This window comes from Melozone crissalis, unplaced genomic scaffold (assembly GCF_028551555.1).
Source record: "Melozone crissalis strain CALT ecotype California unplaced genomic scaffold, PUWL_Pcris_2 ptg000106l_1, whole genome shotgun sequence".
Taxonomy (NCBI): Eukaryota; Metazoa; Chordata; class Aves; order Passeriformes; family Passerellidae; genus Melozone; species Melozone crissalis.
This window is the reverse complement of record NW_026535883.1, coordinates 5,397,074-5,418,845: the sequence shown is the minus strand read 5'-3', so window position 1 is coordinate 5,418,845 and position 21,772 is coordinate 5,397,074. Positions and strand designations below refer to the sequence as shown.

Sequence of the window (21,772 nt, the reverse complement as noted above, 5' to 3'; positions counted from 1 at the left end):
GCCCCCGCGCGCAGCCGCCGGTGCCGCCCGCCCGCCCGCGGGGAGGGCGGCGGGGCAGGTGCGCGGCGGCTGCGGCGGCGTGAGCCAGCGCCGGGGCCGTGTCCGCCCGCCGCCGCCGCCCCTCCTCGCCGGCTGCCGCTGCCGCCGCCTTCCCGCCGGGAGCGCCGCTTCCCTCTGCCGCCGCAGCTCGCTTTCTCCTCCTCCTCCTCCGCTCCGTCCTCCCAGTGGCTCGGGAAGGCAAAGCCCCCCGCCGGGGGCGCCCGTCGGTGGGTGCGTGCCCCCCAGCCCCCGCGCTCGCCTCGCCACCGCGGCAGCCGCCGGCACAGCCCCGCTCAGCCCGGCCACCATGGCGTGCGGGAGGTAAGCGAGCTCCCTTCACCTCTCTCCCTTCGCGGGTCTCGCCCTCCCGCCGGCGCCGCACCTGCCGGGGCGCTGGTGGGCGGCCGCGGGGAGGGGACGGCCGGCGGGTTTCTCCAGTGCCGGCGGAAAAGTTGCGCTGGGCGGAGGCGGAGCGGCGCCGCATTGTTGTGTGTGCGGGCGCGGGTGCTCCCTGCGGGCGGCGGCGGGGCGGGTGTACTTCCGGGTTCGCACCTTTCTGCCTTCGCCGCCGCCGCCGCGCCCCCTCCTCCGCCGGCCGCCGCTGCCCCGAGCCCGCCCGCTCCGGCCCACGGCTGCCCGCGCCCGAGCCGCCGGCACGCGGAAAGGGGGCGCCGGGCCGCGCCGCCCGTCAAATGCCAACGACGACGGCAGCCGCGGTAGAGGAAAGGGTGAAGGGACGAAGCCGCCCCCCGCGCCGAGCGGGGCGCAGCGCCCCGCCGAGAGCCGGTGGCGGCCGGGGCCGGGGGAGCGGCCGCGGGGACGGTGCGGCAGCCCGACGCCAGGGGGCGGCCCGCGCCCCGCCGACAGCCGCCGCCGGATGGCGGTGACCGCCCGGCGAGCCGCCGCGGCCGGGAGGGGCGGGTAGGGACCGGCGTGGGGCGCCCGCGGCCCGGCGGAAGGGAAGGCCGGGGGAGGAGAGCGCCCTGACGGCGGGACGGCACCCGCCGGGCGACGCGTCCGCTCCGAGGCGGCTGGGGAGCCGAGGATGGGGCGGAGGCGGCGCGCCCCGAAGGGTGCGGGGCTCGACCGCCCTGCGGTAAACACCGGCGGGGCGGCGGGGGCCGGAGTCACGCGCGGCGCCGTGTGCGCGGTGCGGGGGGTTTAACGCGAGTGGCGGCCGGGCCGCCATCTTGGATAGCTCCCGCCGCGGCGCGGGGTCGCGGCCGGGCGCTGCCCGCCCCCGGCCGGGCTGAGGGAACAGCGGGGACAGCGCCGGGGCTGCGGGGACAGCGCCGGGGCCGGGGCCGCGTCCCCGCCGGCGAGGGGCGGGCGGGCTCTCCGGGGCGCCGTGACACGAGCCCCGCGGCTGGCTCTGAGGTGCCGGCCGGGCGCGGTGCGGGACGCGGTGCGGGGGAGAACAAATAAAGTGCCGAAATGCCTCCCTCACGCCTTGCTCCTCCCGGTCCGGTTGCGCGGCCGCGGTTCCGCGGGGAGGGTACGGCCGCGGCATCTCCGCGGGCAGCGAGCGTGTCTGAGCGCCGGCAGCTCCGCTCGGCTGTTGTGTCTTTGTAGTACACCCTGCAGCGGGTCAGATAACCAGCTATCGAATGGGAACGGTAATCTGAAAATAAGTAAACAGCAGCAATGCACGCATTTTGTCCAAGCTATAATAAAATATGCAATTGGCGTATCTAAATAAATTTTTAAAGTCTAATTAATTTTAAGTATCTTTTTAGCTTTAACATGAGGGAATTACGCATTTTAATCTGATAAACATATTACCTAAAGAGATTTGATTCATTTACTTGTTTCTCTCTTACCAGCCGGTTAGCTTATTAGTGATGGTGAGTAAATGATATATGATTATCTTACAGTGATGGGACAAAACCATAGTGCATGCTACACTGATTTGTTTACAGGCTTGACTCCTTTTCCTTATGTAACTGGTCTTGCTGTTCTTTTTAAATAGGCCATTCACAGGGCTGTGGGTTTTTCCCCACCTGTTTTGGAATTTCCCATCTTGCATAGAAATTGCAAGTATGGAGAAGTGTCCTGCGATAGACAAGTCATCAGACACTAAGAAAATAGTTACAGCTAAATTTGGTCATAGTTAATTTAAATGTAGTTGTGTATACTGTCAGTGATATCTGGATATAACATTGTACTGAAGTGCAATAGTGCGTGTTTACTCTTCGATTGATATCTGTATGCTTCACATTTATTTTTTAAAACATACTGCTGAAAAAAAACCCAAACAAACCCTTAAAGCTTCAGAGGAGGTAATACCGACAAACTTGTTTGAAAAAATATTTGTAATATATGCAGCTAAGCCGTAATTCTTCAAAGGATGATGATTTTTTTTTCCCATTTGGTACAAGAGTAGTAAGAATCAATGTTGAATTAAATTATTACCTAAATTATTAATACACCAGGAAGTCAAGTTTCCTTTGCTGTAGTCAAATGAATCATGTATGTAATGGCAAAGGTAGTGATTATATCTGATGTTTGTCCCTTGCAGTAGTTACAAAAATGCAGCTGTACTAAAAACTCTGCCTCTGTGTGTATCACAAAAGTAACTGCCTTCTACTCTGATCATTTTAAAATACATTCTGTAAAGGACATGTGCTGTTGTCTCATTTTTATCAAAACTTTATTGAAAAAATTTTAATTAATCTGAAAATGTATTAGCTGGCATGTATTGAGAATTTCATGAGAGGGAAGACGGAAGGAAGAAGGAAACCCCACATGCTCTCCCTCCTAGGCCTGAGCAGCTGCAGTCTAGGCCATTTGCAGGATGCAGTGGTAGGTCACACGCAGTGTTTCACATTGCATCGCCGAGCACAGAAGTGAATTTTAAACCCCAAGCTGTTAAGCCATTTGTTCCTCCTCTTTTTAGCGCTTTGCAACCCCGTGGCAGCGTTTTGTTTGGGCGGCAGCTGAAGCCCGCGGCGCGCAGCGCGATCCTGGGCCGGAGAGGCGCCGCTGCGAGCGGGGCGCTGGGCCGGGAGCGGCTTTCAGAGGAGCCTTTTGCCTTGGCTGGGCGGGCAGGAGCGCATCCCCCGAGGGCGGCAGCGCCAGGGTTGGCAGCGCGGTGCCCCGCGGGGAGCGGCCGGGTTGGCAGCGCGGTGCCCCGCGGGGAGCGGCCGGGTTGGCAGCGCGGTGCCCCTCAGGGAACGGCCGAGTTGGCAGCGCGGTGCCCCTCAGGGAACGGCCCGGAGCGGCCGGGGTTGGCAGCGCGGTGCCCCTCAGGGAACGGCCCGGAGCGGCCGGGGTTGGCAGCGCGGTGCCCCTCAGGGAGGGGCCGGGGTTGGCAGCGCGGTGCCCTGAGGGGAAAGGCCGGGGTTGGCAGCGCGGTGCCCCGCGGGGAAAGGCCGGGGTTGGCAGCGCGGTGCCGGGCGCGGCCCCTCCCTCCCTCCCCGGTGTCTCGGCGCTGTCCGCGGTGCTGAAGCCGGCCGCGGCCATGTTCCTGCCGTGTGCCGGCCCTGGCTGCCCCCGCCGCTCTCGGGCGCTGCAGCGCTCGGGTCACGGCAGCGCTCACCCACGGCCTGTGTGTCATACACCGCATCGCGCCGGTGTCGGATGCTGACAGCAAAATCAATGGCAAATGCCACAGCGCTTTCTCCTTCGGAACGCGAGCGCTCCCAGCAACGCAGATTTTTTTGTAGCCAACTTGTAACTTAACGTTATCTATGTGAAATGGAAGTGTGCGGATGAAACCAGCAACTAGACAAGAACTTGGTATTCGCTGTTTTTAACCACAGGCTCAGTTTATGAAAGGATGTTCTGAAACAGGATGTCATCAGTGGACACGAAATAACCACTCGTGGCACAGGGAAGGTTCAGGAAAAACCTGGTATCCATTAGCAGCAGTGCAAACACATGCATAGGATTTTCTCCTTTTTTCCTCTATTTAAAAAAGACAAATTTAGAAAGGTGTGCTGTCTAGCAGATCTTTTTTTCCAAATTCACTTTAATGTGCTGCAACATCTCTACCACATGAAAAAGAAAAGACTTTTTTCATCTCAGAGACAAGCATTCATTTTCTGTAATTGCACACTGGATGTTTCAAATACAGTTGCACAATAAAAGGCAAATATGCTCCTCTGGTGTAATGTGTAGAGGCTGACAAAAAAAAATACAAAGCCAACATGGTGTGTTTCATATTTTAAAAATATACATTCTGCTTCTAAAAATAGAATTAATTGATATGCAGAATGAATTGACCTTCAAATTAAAGGTCAGAGGTGACAAACCAGGACAAAGGTCATGCAGCTCATTTTCAAGCAATCAGTTTCTAGTTTTTTCATAGTTGAACAAAAGCTTATTTATACAGAAGGGTAAGGACTGTAATACCTAACTAGTCAGTTCTAACAAAGAAATAGAAGTAGTTTTACACAATTCCCTATTTTATTGAATGTAGTTCTGTTAGGGAAATATTTGTGCTGTTACTGGTGCAAAATGTCTGTCTTAAAACATTTAAATGCATTTCTTAAGTTAACATGTAATAATCCACCATCTGTACTTAATATTACTTACTGCTTCAGAGATGAGAGGGTTGTGTAGCCATTTTCTGATTTTTCAGCTATTTTAGCAAAAAATCCTGCTTATGCTATTGTTTCAATAAAGTTAGATTGCAGGTCCATTCATTTTGGTACTCATGCACATACTTATTATTTCTAGCAAACCACTTCCCCATAATCCTACTTTCAGTCTGCAGCATGCTGTATGTCCAAATGCAGTAATTAGAGAGACTTAATACCTGACTGTTTAACAAGTATGTGTATGTGATAATTATTTTATTATATGCACTAAGATTCAGTGTTCTAACAATTTGAAGGTATTGGTTCAGTGTTTATATCAGTAATATCACATTTAAATTAAACCAAGCTTTCATAAATATTCTGAAGGTATTTAACAAATATCCTATAGGGTGACCATATGCAGTAATGAAACACCTAAGGATAACTACTAGAAATTCAACTGTTAAAATGTGTACACTCACTCACTAATAATTTTGTATCACATATTAGGTTTTTTGCTTTTTTTCAGATACTTTACATCCTGTACCTACTTCAGCTACTGATGTGTACATTGTTTTTAAAGTTTTCATCTTTTCTTTTAGATATTGTGAATTTTAGTTATATATCACTGATGTTCTTGTTTACTTTTTTTCCCCTATTTGAATTAATAACCTATCTCCACGAAAGCTTATAAAAAGTGACTATTGCATTATTTGTTTGGTTGTTTTAAACAATGACTCAGTTAGAAGCCATTGACATACAGGACTGATGTCCACTCCAGCTGAAATGGGAAAGATGTGCCCTGAACTATCCACTCTTCTAGGAAAGTGAATATTGGTGTTTGAAATACAGACACTCATCTGCTCTTTACCTTCTACAATGTTTGATTTTATTATTTTAATGGGCAATACTTGATAAGCATATTGCAAAATACAAATTATTATAAAATCCATCATTAGTAGTGCTCTCAAGTAATAATTAAGTGATTTAAAAACCCAACAAAAATTAAGAAATAAGATTCTGTGGTTTGTAGATAAATAGCACATGCAAATAAGACAAAAGTCCTGTGCAAAGGAAGAGATATGTGAAGGTGTGTAAATTCCCTCAAAACAAGTGTTAATGGAAAACATTTCAGAAAAGAGATCTGAACAAACCATAATAAAATTGTTATAAAAGTAAATGAAAATTATTCCATTTTTAAAATAAAAATTGTAGTGCCATCACTTTTGACAGGATGATATTAAAACCCTACTTGGCTGCAGTATTTTTATAACCTAGGTGAAGTTGTAAGTTACACAAATACTGAATTCAGCTTGTCATAAGATTCGTTCTTATTTTGACCTTTAGCAGGGTTCTTTTTCAGTACTTCATTTGGCATTGTTTTGTTTGCAAATAGGTATCAAGTGGGGAAATAGAATCTTACTCTTTATATGTAGTTTCTCACAGAAATAAATAACAAAATAAATGATCAAGCTCTGAAAAATGTTATCTACTTATAATTTCAGAATTAGGGCTTTTAAAGTTCTTTTCCTTACAAAGTACTGATATGAAGTAATTTAAGAAGTACAAAGAAAAAATCCATCTGAAAACGTAATAAGATCACAAGGTGGTTTTCTCATTGTTTCATTTGCTGTATAGCAAATCGATGTGTAGCAATTTCAAATGCCCCTGCTAACAGTAAACTGGGAACAAAATACTTTAAATATGTAGGAAGTAGAACAGTAGTGATCCATTTTTACATTGTGTGTTTAAAAATTTCCTCTTTGAATCACAGAACATTGTTTGAAACATACCTGGTTTACATTGCTTTTTAATTATATAATTATGATCATTGTTTAATATATGAATATTCAAATGCAGACCATAAGAAATTGCAGATTTTAATAAATCAAATACACTAAATATGAAAATTGTATCTAATTAATTTCAATCCTTTAAACAAAAATAACCTTGTTCAGCATATTCCTTTGTTATGTAATATTAACATTTCAAACTAAATAAATAGTTAATAGTTTTTATTGCTTAAACAATTGTCAGTATAGTAGTAGCATTTAATTTTGAGGAGAAACTCTGATCCTAGAGTAGTTAGGCTTTCATTGGCTCCTGTTCTGATACTGTGTGGAGTTCTTTACCCTTTTTATTGCCCAAAAGAATCAGATTCCTAACAATGGTGGAAGCACATTTTGCCTTTCTTTGTTCCAGTTCTCACTGTAGTCAAATGACATTCTTACACATAATTAAAAGGTGTATAACTGGATGTTTGTTTGTTCATTTCCTAAAAACTAAGATATGCTTAGCCTCTTTCATATCAGAAAAAAAAAACAACATACCTGGCTATTGCCTAGCTGTGTTATTTACCTGAAGATGTAGTTACCTTCCTTCAGATCAGTGACAAAAGTGAGTGAAATTAGCAAAGAAAGCAAAGTTTTCATTTGTTAGTTGTTCAATTAATTTCCTTAAATTAGCATTGTGAAAATATTTTTAAATATCTCATGCATGCTTGCTTTCACCTTCACATGCTAGAAAAGTACTGTAATGGTGTATAAACAGAAATATGGAAGAAAAGCAAAGAAAATTATGGCTAAACAAAGAATAAAATTGTGAGAGCTTTCAGCTTTATCCACCCTCTCATTACATAAGGACATTAACACTTGAGTGTACCTTTTCTGGAAACCTTAATTTTTCTTATATATGCATTTCAAAGTAACTATATTGAACTGAACAAAATGAAAAGGAGGAAAAAAGAGTTTCAACAATAAAAACATCTCAGGAGGAAATCCAATATTTAGAATTGCACATTGAGGAATCTGTGTAAAACATGTAAATTCAGAGTGCCAGACAACACTCATTTGTGAGATTTGAAATCAAAATACTGTGTGCATAATGCTTCTATCAGCAGTCAGGAACAGTAAATAAGATTAATTTTTACTGACTGGTTCAAATGACAGCAAAGTTTGTTAATATATCTGACTGGTGTGTATGTGTATATGGATACATTTTAAAAGCTCATGTTTTATGCTCTTACTATGCTTAGGTTCTGTCCACAGAGTTTTAAAATTTTGTATAAGCTTTGCAACATTCATCCATTTAAGTCTTCACTCCTGCTGAGTTAACTGAAGGAAGATCCTTTCAACACTGGAATGTTTTCCCCTATTCCTTTGCATCATTATTTTCCTTGTTTGTTATAAAATAAAGGATTGGTGGGTTTTGTTTTCTAGTTCTTTTACTCTCTAATCATACTTACAGTACCCAGCATTCTTTTAAAAAATACTGCTGGCTTTACTCTGGAAGAAAACAGTCCCCTGGCTACCTCGGTGAAAGAAACGAGTTTAACATATTAATTTTTCTTTTCAACTTACTTTTGGAGGAAAGTGTATATCTTAAATGGAGTAACTATTTATTTCTGCTTTACTTTCTTCCAAACAAACAATGTTTCTAAATTCTTTGGTAAATTCCTGCTTAAGGTAATAAATTCAAAACAATCTATATCTCAGAGAATTCATTTTAGATACAAACTTATTAATTTTTTACTGATCAATAAGTTTTCAAAAATAGATTACATAAGCTGTAAAGTTAGTTCAATTACAGGATATCCTACTTGTAAGGGAAAGTGGATTACCTTTGTTGAGTGTCTGTCAGTGTGCCTTTACACTTCTCATTGTATTTTCTATCCAGCAATAATTCCATATTGTGTTCTCTCGCATTATTTTTCATGCTTACTGTTACAGTATCCTTCCACATGCTGTGAATGCCTGGTAAAAATGAGGATTGCTTTCAAAGCTAGTGACTTTTTCCCTGAAAACATCTTGCTGTCTAGTACACAATTCCTCAGCAGCATTTATTTACTTACTTGCAGTTACAAAGTTCATGTAAATGCCAAGATAGTTTCAGAAGTAAAATGCCAAAATAATTATTTGGTTTGTACAGGATAAGCAGGCACAGGACAGTTCACCATGAGCCATTTCAGAGACCAAACCTGCTTCCATTTAAATCAGGAACTGATTTTGTATGTCTTTCAGTAGGATACAGTAAAATACATGCCAGAATAATTCCTCATTTAAACTGTCTATTTAAATGAGTTAATAGAATTGAAATGCCCAGGCTCTTCTACACTAACACATCTATATGCCAAGCTTTAAGAGTTGCATCAGGAAGCTTTTTGTAATAATTATAAAAAAATTAGGTATCCATGTTTCTGCTTAATAATCTGTGACTCTCTAGAATATGTGATGCTTAAAAATGTGTTACAAAATGACAATACTGGAAACAAGAATAGCTTGAACTTCTCCTGTTTTCTGCTACATTTTTTAAGAACTGTACTTTCTTCCTTTGAATCCCAACACCACTCCCCCAAATACTTATTTTTAATCCCTTCATAAACTGAAGCAGGCTATGTTCCAAAGCCAAGAACGGATCCTTTACTCTATGCTTGCATATTTCATTATGTTGCATAAATAATGCAGGTAAATCTGAAACACACAAAAGCCACATGGCCACAGGTTGGCAGAACAAAGAAGCAGATACAAGAGATTGGGCTTCAGTGCTTGAAGGTGTAAAAGCAGAGTTAGGTTTAGTACTAGACAAAAGTCCACACAATTCCATTGGAAAACTTAGTTACTACAAAAGAAGAGGAACTGAATCAGGTTGCCAGTGTTGTTGCACTGAAAAGAAAAATTGTACCACCCCCTTTTCCCATTTCTGGTGTATGAAAGTATTCAGGATATTTAACTGTAAGGGAAAAGAAGTTAGAGAAAATTGGTTCTAATTTGTCTTTGTTCATTCTTGTGACCTTTCTCACTCCTAGTAGGATATCCAATTCTATTTTTTGTTTTTTTAGTAAGAGAGCAGGATAGCTGTCCAGATGTCCTCTTAGATTGGAAAAAAAGACAGAACTCAGATTTCTCTAAAACAGAAGAGAACCAGGCTTATATCTAAGCAGGTTGATACTGCAATTCCTTGTTTCTTTTTGCATGGGTTTTGGTTAACATGGATTATTCAGAAAGGTAGTAGGGTGACAGGAAGACAGGCTTGTGGCAGGTGAGTTTGTGAATGCTCCTGTCTATTCATCCTTCATTTGTTAAGCAAACTGGACAACCTAAGTAAGAAGAATACTCCAAAACCAAGGTATTTTCCTTAATGCTTCATGCCATCTGCAATGGGTTTCTTCTGTGTGATGTTTTCGTTGACATGATACAAAATAAGCCAGGCCTTTTTCAACTAGAGCAAAAATACACCTTTTATGAAGTTTCAGTCAAGTCAGACATGTATATTTGTACGACTGCTTGATTTTGTTTAGATTGAGACCTAGAATTTAATATTATTACATACTGTGCTCTGCAGTTTTATAAGTCATAACTAAAAGCATTTTTATGTTGATACTCATAAGTTGGCATTGAGTTACTATTTTGATCATGAAAGAATTCTGGAGAATTATTTTTATTGGCTTTTCTTAAATCATATACAAGGTATGACTTGATTGTTTATTATGTACAATTTAAGCATAGTAAAGACAACTCACTAGTTCTTAGGTTACCTACTGCAATTAAATATTGATAAAGGAAAATAACACCTTCCAATATTCTGCAAATCTGTGTGTTTTCCCTCTTGTCATCAATTGTGTAGCTTTCATAAGAGACTAATGAAAGGGGTAATGCTTTTACTGGTGCTGGGGGGCGAGGGGAAAAGCAGCACTTAATTTTTTTCTCTTGGTTATCTCACTGTGGTTCTGATGAGCTAGGTAAGTCTCACACAGTAGGTTTACAGGTCACTTCATAGAGTCAGTGCCCTGGCATTTTATGGCCTCCTAATGAGCCGTTAAACGGGAGCTGAGGTAATTAAATACGGTACTCTGGGACAGTGAACGCGGTACTGACTCCGGCTCTCTGATTTTAGGTTCCTCAGAAGACGATGAGGTCATTCAAGAAGGTCTCCTCAGGCTCAGGTCAGTCTTCTCTCCAGCGTCTTACGTGGCTGACTGTGTATCTGTAAAACTGAGGTGCTTCAGCTGACCCTCATGAACTAATCACTGGGTGGGATGGGGAAGAACCGCTGATTTTGTCCACAGCTTCAGAGTTCTTGTTGGATGCAGTCTTGAGTGTTCGGCTTCTGTAAGAAAAATAAACAATTACATAAGGAAAGTTTATTTACAATAATCGCATGTCGCATACCTGTCGCAAATGGTGGGAGCCCACGGGTTCGTGTGAGCGCTGCGGGACCATCCCCGCGGCAGGCGCGCCGGTGGGCGCGCACACCTCAGTCACGGCTCAAATTCAAACACGTTATTGCCGCGCCGCTGCCACACTGGCGCCACGCACCTCCTGCGACTGCGGCGCCTCAGCAGTGCCGTCTGTCCGTCCCCCTGCCCGTCTATCCATCCCTCTGCCCGTCCATCCCCCTGCCCGTCCGTCCGTCCCCCTGCCCGGGCGCCCTCCGTGCCCTCAGGGGCGGCGCATGCGCGGGCCGGGGCGCGGAGCTCCCCGCGGAGCGGCGCTGCGCCCCCGAGGGAAGGGCGCGCGTCCCAGGGACACCGCGACCCGCACCGCGCTCCCGCAGCGGTGGGAGGCCTGGGGCGGCGATGGCAGGCGCCGGGGCTTGGCTGTGTGCCAGGGCGGGAGGAGCTGTCCGTGTCACCGCAGGCCAGAGCGCGGGGCACTTGCCCGTCGGGGAGGATGAGGCGCGCTGAGGCCGCGCTGTCCCGCCGGAGGGGACGGGCTGCAGCGAAAGCGCCCGAGGCGCGGACCCGTCCGCTCATCGTCCAGCGGCTGCCGAGCGGGCGGCGAAGCGGTGACACCGGGCCGTGTGGCCGGTCCCTCCGCGGTGGCCGGTGCTCCCTGCGGGGCGTTAGCCCTGTCAGACGGTCTCCCGCGACGACTTCCAGAGCCTCCTTAAATCCCCCGGGGAAGCGGCCGCTATCAGTTGCAAATCCGCAGCTGGGAGACGGTTAATGTACGTGAGACCACATCCTGCACCCGAGGGAGCGCCTCCCGCGTCCTCTCGCGCGGGATCGCAGTAATTGGCAGCGGGATCACAGTAATTGACAGCACTTTCAGGAGTTCCCCGCAAAGCGCCGGCGCGCCCGGCAGAGGTGCACGGACGGCAGGGCGGGCCCGCACCCACGGCCGCCGCTTCTCGTTCCGACAGACCGTGTTCGCAAAGCCCGTGCCCGAAACCGCGCTCCGACCCCAGCTCTAGCAGCGGCGCTTGCGAACCCCGGCGGGGGCTGCCCCGTCCCCATGAGGGAGCAGGGGGGGCTCCGGGCATCCGTGGGTGTGACTGCTGAGGAGCGTCGGGGAAGCTAAGAACCCGAGCTGCTGCGGCGGCCGGGAGTGAGGGGACAGAGGCGCTTTCTGAGCCCTGAAATGCAGTTTGGAAACTGCATTTCCCGAAAAGAGCCGCGGTTCGGTACGGGAGCGGTGCGAAGGCGCCAGCATAAAGCCTCTAACTTCATACCCGCAGCCGTACGTCGGGCAAATCCCGTCCCTGCTCGATCCGAGCCGTGGCACCGCGCAGTTGGGCCGGCGGCGTTTCGGGTTTTTTTTTATAAAAATAATTACAAATTGCACATTTTCCACTCTTAATGCTGGCGTTTTAAAGAGAGGGAATCAGCCCGACCAGGGGAACTGGCGGTGTCCCGAGCGCGTCCGACCCTGCTCTCGCTAAGGCGCGGGAAGGCACCGCCACCACGTCCCCGCCCAGAAGGAGCCGCATTTTCGGGGCAGTGTTAAACAAAAGCCCGGGGGCAAAGCCCGGCTTTGGGCAGGGTTGGGGGGACAGACCCGCCGCCTCCCGGGCCCTGACGGCGGGCTCCCGACTCCCGCCCTGCCGGCGGAGGCGCAGCGGTGGAAGCGGCCCCGGCTCCCCGGGAGCGGCACGGCCACACCGGGAGCGGGGCCCGGCGGCCACCCCCGCCCTCGGCCGGGCGGAAAGGGAAAGCGGCTTTGGCGCCCAAAATGTAGGTGAGAGGGTTTTGGCGGGAACAGCTCCGCACCGGCACAGCCTCCCGGCCGCAGGAGCGGCGGGAAAGGCCCCCCTCCGTCCGCACATCTAGGAAGAGCCGCTGTCGGTGGAGACCGTGCAGGAAAAACACGACGGCCATCTCATTCGGTGCGCCACCGGCGGGGCGGCGCCGAGCTGAGAGAGGGGACAGCGGCGCCGCGCCCGCCCCCCCTGCCCCTCCTGCCCCTCCTCTCCCTCCTCTCCCTCCTGCCCTCCTGTCCCTCCTGCCCGCCCCTCCTGCCCCTCCTCTCCCTCCTGCCACTCCTGTCCCTCCTGCCCCTCTGCCCGCCCGTCGGCGAGTGGCGCTGCCCGTGCTTTGAAATGGGAATGGCAGCAGCAGCCCGAGCTCTGCTTTCAAGTGAAAAACACGCGTTTTGTTTCAAATGCACAATTGCGCGCGGCTCCGCCGTTTGTTTTGGATTTTTGTGGTTTGCTTTTTCCCCTGTTTTCTTTTTCTTTTTTCTTTTTTCTTTTTTTCTTTTTTTTTTTTTTTTTTTTTTTTTTTGAGATGGGGTCTTTTTTGAGAAGGCGAGTAGTATTGTAGTATTTTCGGGGAGGGGGGTTGTGCGATTTTTGCCTTGTTTTGGTTTTGTTTAGGGGACTAGAAGAAAGCAAAGTTAGGACTTAAAAAGCTTTAGGAAGGTGACAAATAGGAAATCCAACACCACTGGTTTTGGTTACATAGTTTCAGGCGAGCTCTTGCTGTGCATGTGGAAAGACAATGATTCCAGCTTCCTATAATTGTCTTTTCCAAAATTAGCATCTGTTTAGCGAAATGTAAGGATAGAAGTTGATTTAAAAAAGAAAAAGTAAACTATTACTATGAAACTAATTTTTTCCACGAACTGGCTTGTTCTGTAGGGTTTTCTTACCTCTTCCCTCCTCCTTTCAGAATGAATTTTGGAAGGGTGTTGGTTGGGGTTCCTTTTATTTCTTTTTAATTTCTTTTTTCTTTTACCCGGAGAGTTCCCAGCTGGCAACAGCTCTCTACCTTCCACAAAACTTGAAAGGCTGATGTCCCTTGCAGGAAATGAATGAGTCGATAACATCTGACACCAGTGACCAGTCCAGTGACCCCAACCTTAATTCCACTAATACTGGAGGCCTGAAAATCTCCGTAAAGACACATTGCAAATCCCACCCCCACTCCATTTTACAAAATCTGCGCTTATTTTGCAACCTAAGAAAAACTTTGCAACCAATATATTTACATTTATTTATTTACGTGGTTTAGTAGTCGTTCATTTATTCATCGAAGAACATATAGTGAATTTTCTTTTCACTGAAATTTGCTAACAAGACATTTTGTCCATTTAATGAACTCAATCAACTCGTTTGTGTCTTTTTAACCAATATTCTAGCCTCTAAGGATTTTTTTTTAATTCCGAATACCGGTAAATTAAATCGATCTTTTAAAATAAAGACTTTAAAAACTTTATTAAACCGGTATTTTCTTTCTTTTTGAGGGGCAGAGGGATCTTGCATTTTATTAATGTGCCATTCTGCTACATAGTAGATATGTAGTCTTGGGCAGTTCAAGTAAGTGGTGTAATGATTGTTTTCTTCCAATAACCTTAATTTCTTGTTCATAACTGAAGTTTCGCGTTTATTAAATTCGCGTACATGTATTATATATTAGATATCGTCCGGGTCATAAGATCCAAGCATATAAAATTACTGGCGATTTAATATTGCAAAATAATCGCTGTTGTAAGGGGGAAAGGGAGGTTATGAGCCAAAAGCAGTGGTATGTAGCACGAATGCGTAAGGCAGGTCAGTGTAGGAAGTCGCCCTGACTGTTGAAATAACCTATAGGAAATTTACGGTTGAAGACTGCAAAGGAATTTCAGGATTTAAAGCTTCTGCTCCACTTGTCAGGGTGCTTGTATTTGTACACTCTTGCCCACCCTCGCCTCTTTCTTGCCAACGATCACACGGAGCCTCCACCTTGGTGTTTCACACAGGAATGAGGCGCTGGCAGGGGAATTGACGCTTTCCTGAAAGGCAACAAAAGGAGTAAACAGGCCCATGGGGGCAAAGGCGTTCCCCTTAATTGGGCAGACTGATCGACGCCACTTCCCAAACAACAGCAAGTGCTTTGCAAATGCATAAGCCCCTTGCATTGAGGTTCTGCACGGATCGGTTTGTTGCCTTGGCTTTTGTTTGTGTGTCCTTGGGATAAGAGAGGATGCTGGGGGAGGAGGGGGGAGGTTAAAAAGAAAGTCGGAGTCCTGGTTTTTACAAGGTGTGGGCAACGTTTAAAGCACATATCTATGTATACATATATATGCATGTATCTATATGTATAAACACTGCATGGAAAGACAGGTTAATGAGAGTAGGTGGTGATGAGGACAGAATACTTTAATCTGTAACTTTAAATGAGATGGGTAGGTGGAAAAATAAAACTAATTCTCCCCTGTTTGTTTTTCACGTTTCTGAAATATTATTTTACAAGCGTTTGGCCGCGCGTAGAGTAGCAGGAAGGGCAGGGCCATAGCCGTGTACCTGTGAGCGCGGAAGGGGAGTTCCCTTGCAAAGGGGCTGTTACCAAGCCCGTTACACATCACACATTTCTTCTCCGAATCGAATCCCCCCTCCCGCTGGCAGTGAAGACTTAAACCAGCAGTGCCCGGTCACCGCTATTTCTCCCCTCTTTGTCCGCTTCCCCCGAGGCTTTTTTTTTTTTCCGCCCTCTTCTCCAGTAAATCCCTCTCTCTGTCAGTCCTCTCCCAACCGCTGATTGAGGTTCACTCCAATTCTCGGCTTGAAAACTGGGCTCTTATTTAGGAAGTCATTAATCACATCCCCTCCCCCGGAAAGAGATGGCGGAGAAACCTGTGAAGTACAATTCCTCGCCCCATCCCCCCTCCAGAAATGTTGTGAAACGCTAGATCTCCGCACATTCTGGGGCATATTAAGGTGATACCGCGTTTCCGGCGCGCTTCTCATTTGAATGCGAAATTAGTCACGATCCAGTTGCGCATCTGCCCGCGCTGTGCGCACGGGGTGCCACAGATGCCTGCGGACGCTCGCCGTGCGTGTGTGCACACGCGTGTGACCCTGTTCTGTGTGTGCACACGCGTGTGACCCTGTTCTGTGTGTGCACACACGTGTGTCCCCGGTCCGTGTCTGCACACGCGTGTGATCCTGTTCTGTATGTGCACACGCGTGTGACCCTGTTCTGTGTGTGCGCACACACGTGTGACCCTGTTCTGTGTGTGCACACACGTGTGTCCCCAGTCCGTGTCTGCACACGCGTGTGTGCCCGTTCCATATCTGCACACACGCGTGTCCCCAGTCCGTGTGTGCACACACGTGTGTGCCCGGTCCCTGTCTGCACACGTGTGTCCCTGTTCCGTGTCTGCACACACATGTGTTCCCCATCTGTGTCTGCACACTCGTGTGATCCCGGTCCGTGTCTGCACACGCGTGTGACCCTGTTCTATGTCAGCACACACGTGTGTGCCCGGTCCGTGTCTGCACACACGTGTGTCCCCACTCTATGTCTGCACACACGTGTGTCCCCCGTCTGTGTCTGCACACACTTGTGACCCCGCTCTATGTCCGCACACACGTGTGACTCCTCTCTATGTCTGAACACACGTGTGTTCCTGTTTCGTGTGTCCCCGGTCCGTGTCTGCACACACGTGTGTGCCCCGTCTGTGTCTGCACACCCGTGTGTCCCCGATCCCTGTCCGCACACCCGTGTGACCCCGATCCCTGTCCGCACACACACGCGTCCCCGTCCGGGAGCATCCCGCCTCGGTGCGCGGATCCCGCCCGCGGTGGGCACGGACACCCCACATCTCCCCCGCACGGCCGCCCCTGCGTGCAGCTGTTGTTCACTGGGCTGTATCTAGAAACACACGGACCTTCCTACGGATTTCTGCACGCACGGGAGGGCAGAAACCCCAGAATAATACGTCATCTCGATTTCCCGTAAAGAAGCGTGCAGATTAGCTGTCCGAAAAGGAAGGGGAGAAAAAAAAAAAAAAAAAAGTGCCGCGTTGAAATTTCTTGTTCATTCATAAATTATTTTGGTGTGTCAGGCTACTTGAAATGGCGATTGGCTGCTCCTGCCTGCCGCCAACCCCTTAAGCATCCGATGCGAAATTAGTAGCAAGAAAGCATGTAATTGACCGAGTCACGTGTGCGCAGGGGGCCAGAAACGGAGCGAGAGAGACGGGGAAAAATCAAAAGAGGGAAAGCACATTAGACCATGCGAGCTAAATTTGCGATCGTTCAAAATCAGGATGTTAGATTAATGCAGAAGACCACTTCGATCCACAGGGAAAGTTTTCATCTCACGAGTTTGGAGCAGAGGGCCCGTGGGGCAACATGGCCGAAGGTTAATTTTCTTTTTCTATTGTTTTACTATGATTTTCGCTCTCTCGCTCGCTCTCTCCCCCTCTCCCCCCCTCCCCCCACCCTTTTTTAACCCAACTATGCATTACCCTTTTTTAGCAGCTCGCGCAAGGGGGCTTTCTCCAGACCCATTGTTACCCAGCTCAGAAACTGTTCCGTACCGCCCACACCGATTCACAACTTGAAAAGCTTTCAGGGGGCTATTGTTTGAATTGTTCCTGTTTGATTAAGCACAGTTGCAGTGGTGGGATGAGAAAACGGCCGTACACCTGTCCCAACTTTAATCGAAAGTTTATTCCAAGGAGGGATGGATACACGGTGGAAAATAGTGGTTTCGGCGCTGCATGTGCAATAAGCAGTTGTGCAATCTACCCAATTTTGCTCATTCTCTCTCCTCCACCCCTCCTCGGCCGGCCTCCCCCCTCGCCCCCCCGGTCCTGCGCCTTGCGAGGAGAGACTAATTGGGCTGAGAATTTCTGTTGAGAAATGGGATCGGTCTTAAACCAGCAATATTCAAGTAAAGTATCGCGTTCCGTGCTGTAATGTGGCTGAAAGATGGAGTTAAATGGAAAAATACACGTATGTACAGAAACGTGGGCTGCCCTGGGCTCGGAGAGAGGGAGAGCCTCCGTGCGCAGTGTTTCCTCTCTGTAACCTCCGGTGATTTAATTTTTTTACGTATTTTGGGGAGAAGGTTGTTTATTTTTAGATTTAGGAAAAATACGCACTTTTCACCGTTTGCTTTTTGATTTTGTTTTGTTCGCCCCCATTTTTTATTTTTTATTTTTTATTTTTTATTTTTATTTTTTATTTTTTTTTTACCTCGTTTTTCCGTTTGTAGTAACCCCTTCATACAGCGGCAAAAGGATGTTACCAGAATTTAACTCTTAGCTTTGCATCTTGTCCCTCTCTTCCCTGTTTTTCTCCCCCCTTCCCCCTCACACCCCCCGCCTTTCCCTCTACCTCAGCAGGGGCGAGTAAAGGTGGAGACGAGCCCGGGAAGTTGCCGGAGCAGGAGGAAGAAGAGGAATCCCAGGTTTTGCACGGGACCGGCCATTGCAAATGGTTCAATGTGAGAATGGGATTCGGGTTCATCTCCATGAGCAACCGAGAGGGAAGCCCCTTGGAGTCTCCAGTTGATGTCTTTGTACACCAAGTAAGACCCGTTTTTGTCTTCCATCTCAGCCTGCCACATTTGGTTGAGCTCAGTGGGGCTCCGGTTTTATGTGAAGAGAAGTAACCTATTTTTTCTAGGTGTTTAAGTACATCTGTAGTTAAAGAGTTGCCTTAGGTAGTGGTTTTGTTGGCAGTGTACAGTTTGAGTATAAATAAGGTCGTTAGATTGTGCTTGGTCTCTGTGGCTGGTGATTTGTGCGAGGGTATAATGTTTCTTCGTATCTTCGTCCTTGGTTGGAAAAAGTCTCCTGTGGTTTTTATTTATTTTCAAATGTCACACTTTTTAACAAGGTTTATCATTTGTCACCAGACTGATCAGGAGCAGATATGCCTTTCCTTGGAAACTGTTTAAAATTAAGCTGGGAAAAGGATAAATAAATGTCGGGTTTCATTCAGATAACATTTGAGTACAGTTTTAAACGGTTTACTTGTAAACCTCGAATTACTTTTTAAAAGCTCATCTGAGATTAGTTAGTGAAATTAAGACATAATTATAGTGTTATTTTGCAGTAATTCAGACCTGAGTGCATCCCTGTGGTGATAGTCTGAAGCGTGTATGTGGTTTGGTTGGTTGGTTTTTTAATTATTCCTTTCTAGGGAATAAAAAAAAGAGTAATTATAAAATATTCAGACCAAAAGCAGCATCTCTGTAAGGCTGTTGGGGAGACAAGGGGTGTAGGGTCCATGGTTTTAATTTTAAGCAGCATGGTTGGTTTAGTGTTTTGAACGTGGAAACTGGTATGAATGCCTTCATGATAAACGAGTTAGCAAAATAGGTATGAAATAATAAGGGAGCTTTTTCTGAGACCTGTACTGTGGTTTGTAAAGATCTTCCCTGATCCTTCTGTAAGTCTCCAGTTGCAACAGTGCTATTTTGAATTTCACCCATCTCCTCTGTGATCAGGGAAGAGAAGAGAGCTCTCAGGTAGAGAGACCATTTTGGGCTTGGCTAGGGCCATGTTAGGGAGGCAAAAGGCATCTTTTTCCACTTTTTACGTGGCTGTCCGTTTGCTGTGACGTCTGCAATGACGGTGAAGGGGCTGTTCCGTGGTCATAGAGTGACTCCCTTCTAATTGTGCGTTTGGTGGCCCGGCTTTATTCTGCAGTAACTTTATCAGGCTTTTTTAAATCATACACCTTTGATTAGGTCAGTGAAAAGGTGGCTGAAACTTCTGCAGAATGTGCTGCTGTGGCAGGGTGGGGTGGATTTCTGTCCTGGTGCCTTACACACACGTGCCCTGGCACCTCCGATACAGCTGCTTGCATTTGGAATTATGTACAAAACACAGAATCCAGTAGTGAACTCACTAAATTCCTACACTTCCTGCTTTGTACTGCCATATAAACTGCCCCCTCTTTGCTGCTGCTTTTTCTCTTTAGAACTGAATGAATGAAACACTTATCAAAGAAGGAGCAGTCTTCCTCCTTTTCCCCTTTTCTTCCCTTCTTTGTATCTTAAGTCACGAAGTTGCTTTTTACAGTTCCATGAATTTACTTTAAAGATAAAACTCCCTCTTTCTTAATGTAATTTTGTGTTAATGTATGTAATTTTTTTGCTTCTTGAATTGTAGAAGACAAATATTTAAAACATAGCAGTGCTGTTAATAAAAAACACATTTGGAAACAAAGATATTCTTAGAGCTATGGAAATAGAGAAGTATTGAACTGCATGATAACCTGATACATTTAAGTAATACTAGACAAGGTTTTCAGTTTCATAATGGAAAGTAGTCATAGAAAATAATAAAGTAGTTGTAAATTTGAAGGTCTCTGTTGAGTTGTGTTCCCTAAAGGAAGGGAAGAGAAGGAAATGTTAGACAAGTTTGTTTATTACAGTTTAATAATCTACAATTTATCCATACCCTTGGGTTTCTAAGACAATCAGAGTGTAAAATGCAGTGAAAAATACCATGTTTCATTGCATGTTAACTGTGTGCCTCTGTCATTTTGAGTTTACTTAGAGATATGTCTTACTGAGTGAAGTTATTATTAGTATTTTGCAATGAATTGCTCTTGCAGCAAAGTATGTTACTCATCATTTTCATTCTGATGAAATCTAAGGTGTGTCTATGTAAACTTCGTGGTGACATGAATCTTCTTTCCATCAGTTTTCTGTGTAGTGTAACAGGGAGAACTACTATCTGTTGTATTTCAGAGTACATTTTAGATAATTGTTATTGTTATATAGAATGCTTTGTTAGCTAACTAGCTGACCAGTTCTAGCAGTAGCAGCCAGAGCATAAAAATGTCTTTAATTCTGTAATGTTATTTAATGCTCCTGCTTGTACAACAGTCTGTTGCCTGAGCAGTGGTTGGACCCTATTCCTATTAGTTTCTTTAATTTGAAAAAAATTTGTCACGTGAAGGGTCCTTTTCAAGGCAAAGATGTTAGTTTATTAATCTGTTGAAACAAAACCCTACTGTTCAAAATGCTTTGAAGATACTTCATCATTTAAGTGTGTGCAGGTGGTGTTGCATGCATTCATTTGCTCTTTCTGCGGTGTTTGTAGCTAATAGTATAATTTTATAGAATTAAGCAGTGTGAGCAAGGGAGAGAAGCTTCTAGTTCACTTAGTCTAAGTCCTGTCAAAGCTAGCTTGAACCCAACAACAGTGTTTTTACTTTCTTATCTTACCCTTTTTTGGTGAGGTTATGCCCAGTTTCTGAGATCTTGCTATGAGCAAAAACTTACAGTATGTCAAGTCAAAATTCCTGTAATAGTTTAAGCTCATTATACCTAGACTTTTGAGCTTGCAATAAATAATTTTCCTTTCTTCTTGGAGTTCCCCCTTAGCTAAGTGTGGATTATAGTCACATTTTTCTAAAGTCAGTGCTTGCTAATTGTATATATTGATATATTTTTAGAGGACCATGCTTTTGTTTGGACTTCTCTTCCCCTTCACCCAACGAAAGTCCTATTCACAAAACAGCTGCAGTATTGAGTTTTTAACCCTGCCTTTCAAGTCCTTCCTTTGGTGTTAATCATTTCGATTGATCTCCTCTGAACTACCTTCAGACTGTTGCTACCCTTCTGGTAATGAAGTACCTCGAGCTGGATGCATTATTTAAGGTAGAAACACGTCAGCCATTATATATGTGCACCTGTGTGTCTACAGTGTGATTTGGTACACTTACACACGTCCAGTCTTTTTCTTTTTAGCTCTATTCTGATGCAGCTTAAATCTTTAAGTCTTGTGCTTGAGTCATTCAGGGTCATATAAAAATTATGAGTCCTAAAAACAATTTGATTTTTTTGAACAGAAGCCATGCTCAGTGCAGCAATGTGCCAAGTCAACTCTGTTTCTTCTCAAAAAAAATGGAAGAGTAGCAATGATAGTCCTTTGTAACCTTTTTAAATCCAAGGACTGTGCACCTTACTGGAATGAATAATACAGCTTGTTTCTCTTTTGTGATGTGAATTCTGGACCTAGTTATGTGTGAGTGGCTCTTACTAAATTTTAGAAGAAGATCTATTTGTCAAAGGGTAAAGCAGACTGGAGAGGTGAAGCGAGGGAAACCTTTTGTGGTGCACATGAATAAAGGTCTTCAGTGCAAAGAACTCAGAAGAGCTGAAGTTCTCATAGAATCAGAAAAGGATGATGTTTGTTACATTTTTTTTGCACATTCAAAATTAGACAACTTAAATATATACTACTTCTTTTGGATGCTGGCAG

At 46.0% G+C, this 21,772-nt stretch overlaps 1 protein-coding gene across 2 annotated transcripts in view; it reads left to right on the top strand.

Moving 5' to 3' along the window:
• The first annotated feature begins 337 nt into the window (after positions 1-337).
• Positions 338-21,772, top strand: part of LIN28B (lin-28 homolog B) — a 98,678-nt gene continuing 77,243 nt past the window's right edge. Inside the window, exons 1-3 of one of the 2 annotated variants that reach the window (XM_054291802.1) lie at positions 338-360; positions 10,452-10,500; positions 17,894-18,078. In XM_054291802.1, the coding sequence (XP_054147777.1) occupies positions 10,467-10,500; positions 17,894-18,078 (219 nt within the window). In that variant the 5' untranslated portion in view covers positions 338-360; positions 10,452-10,466. Of the gene's footprint in view, positions 361-8,134; positions 10,501-17,890; positions 18,079-21,772 lie in introns of those variants that run through there. The other variant, XM_054291798.1, reaches the window with a different exon arrangement.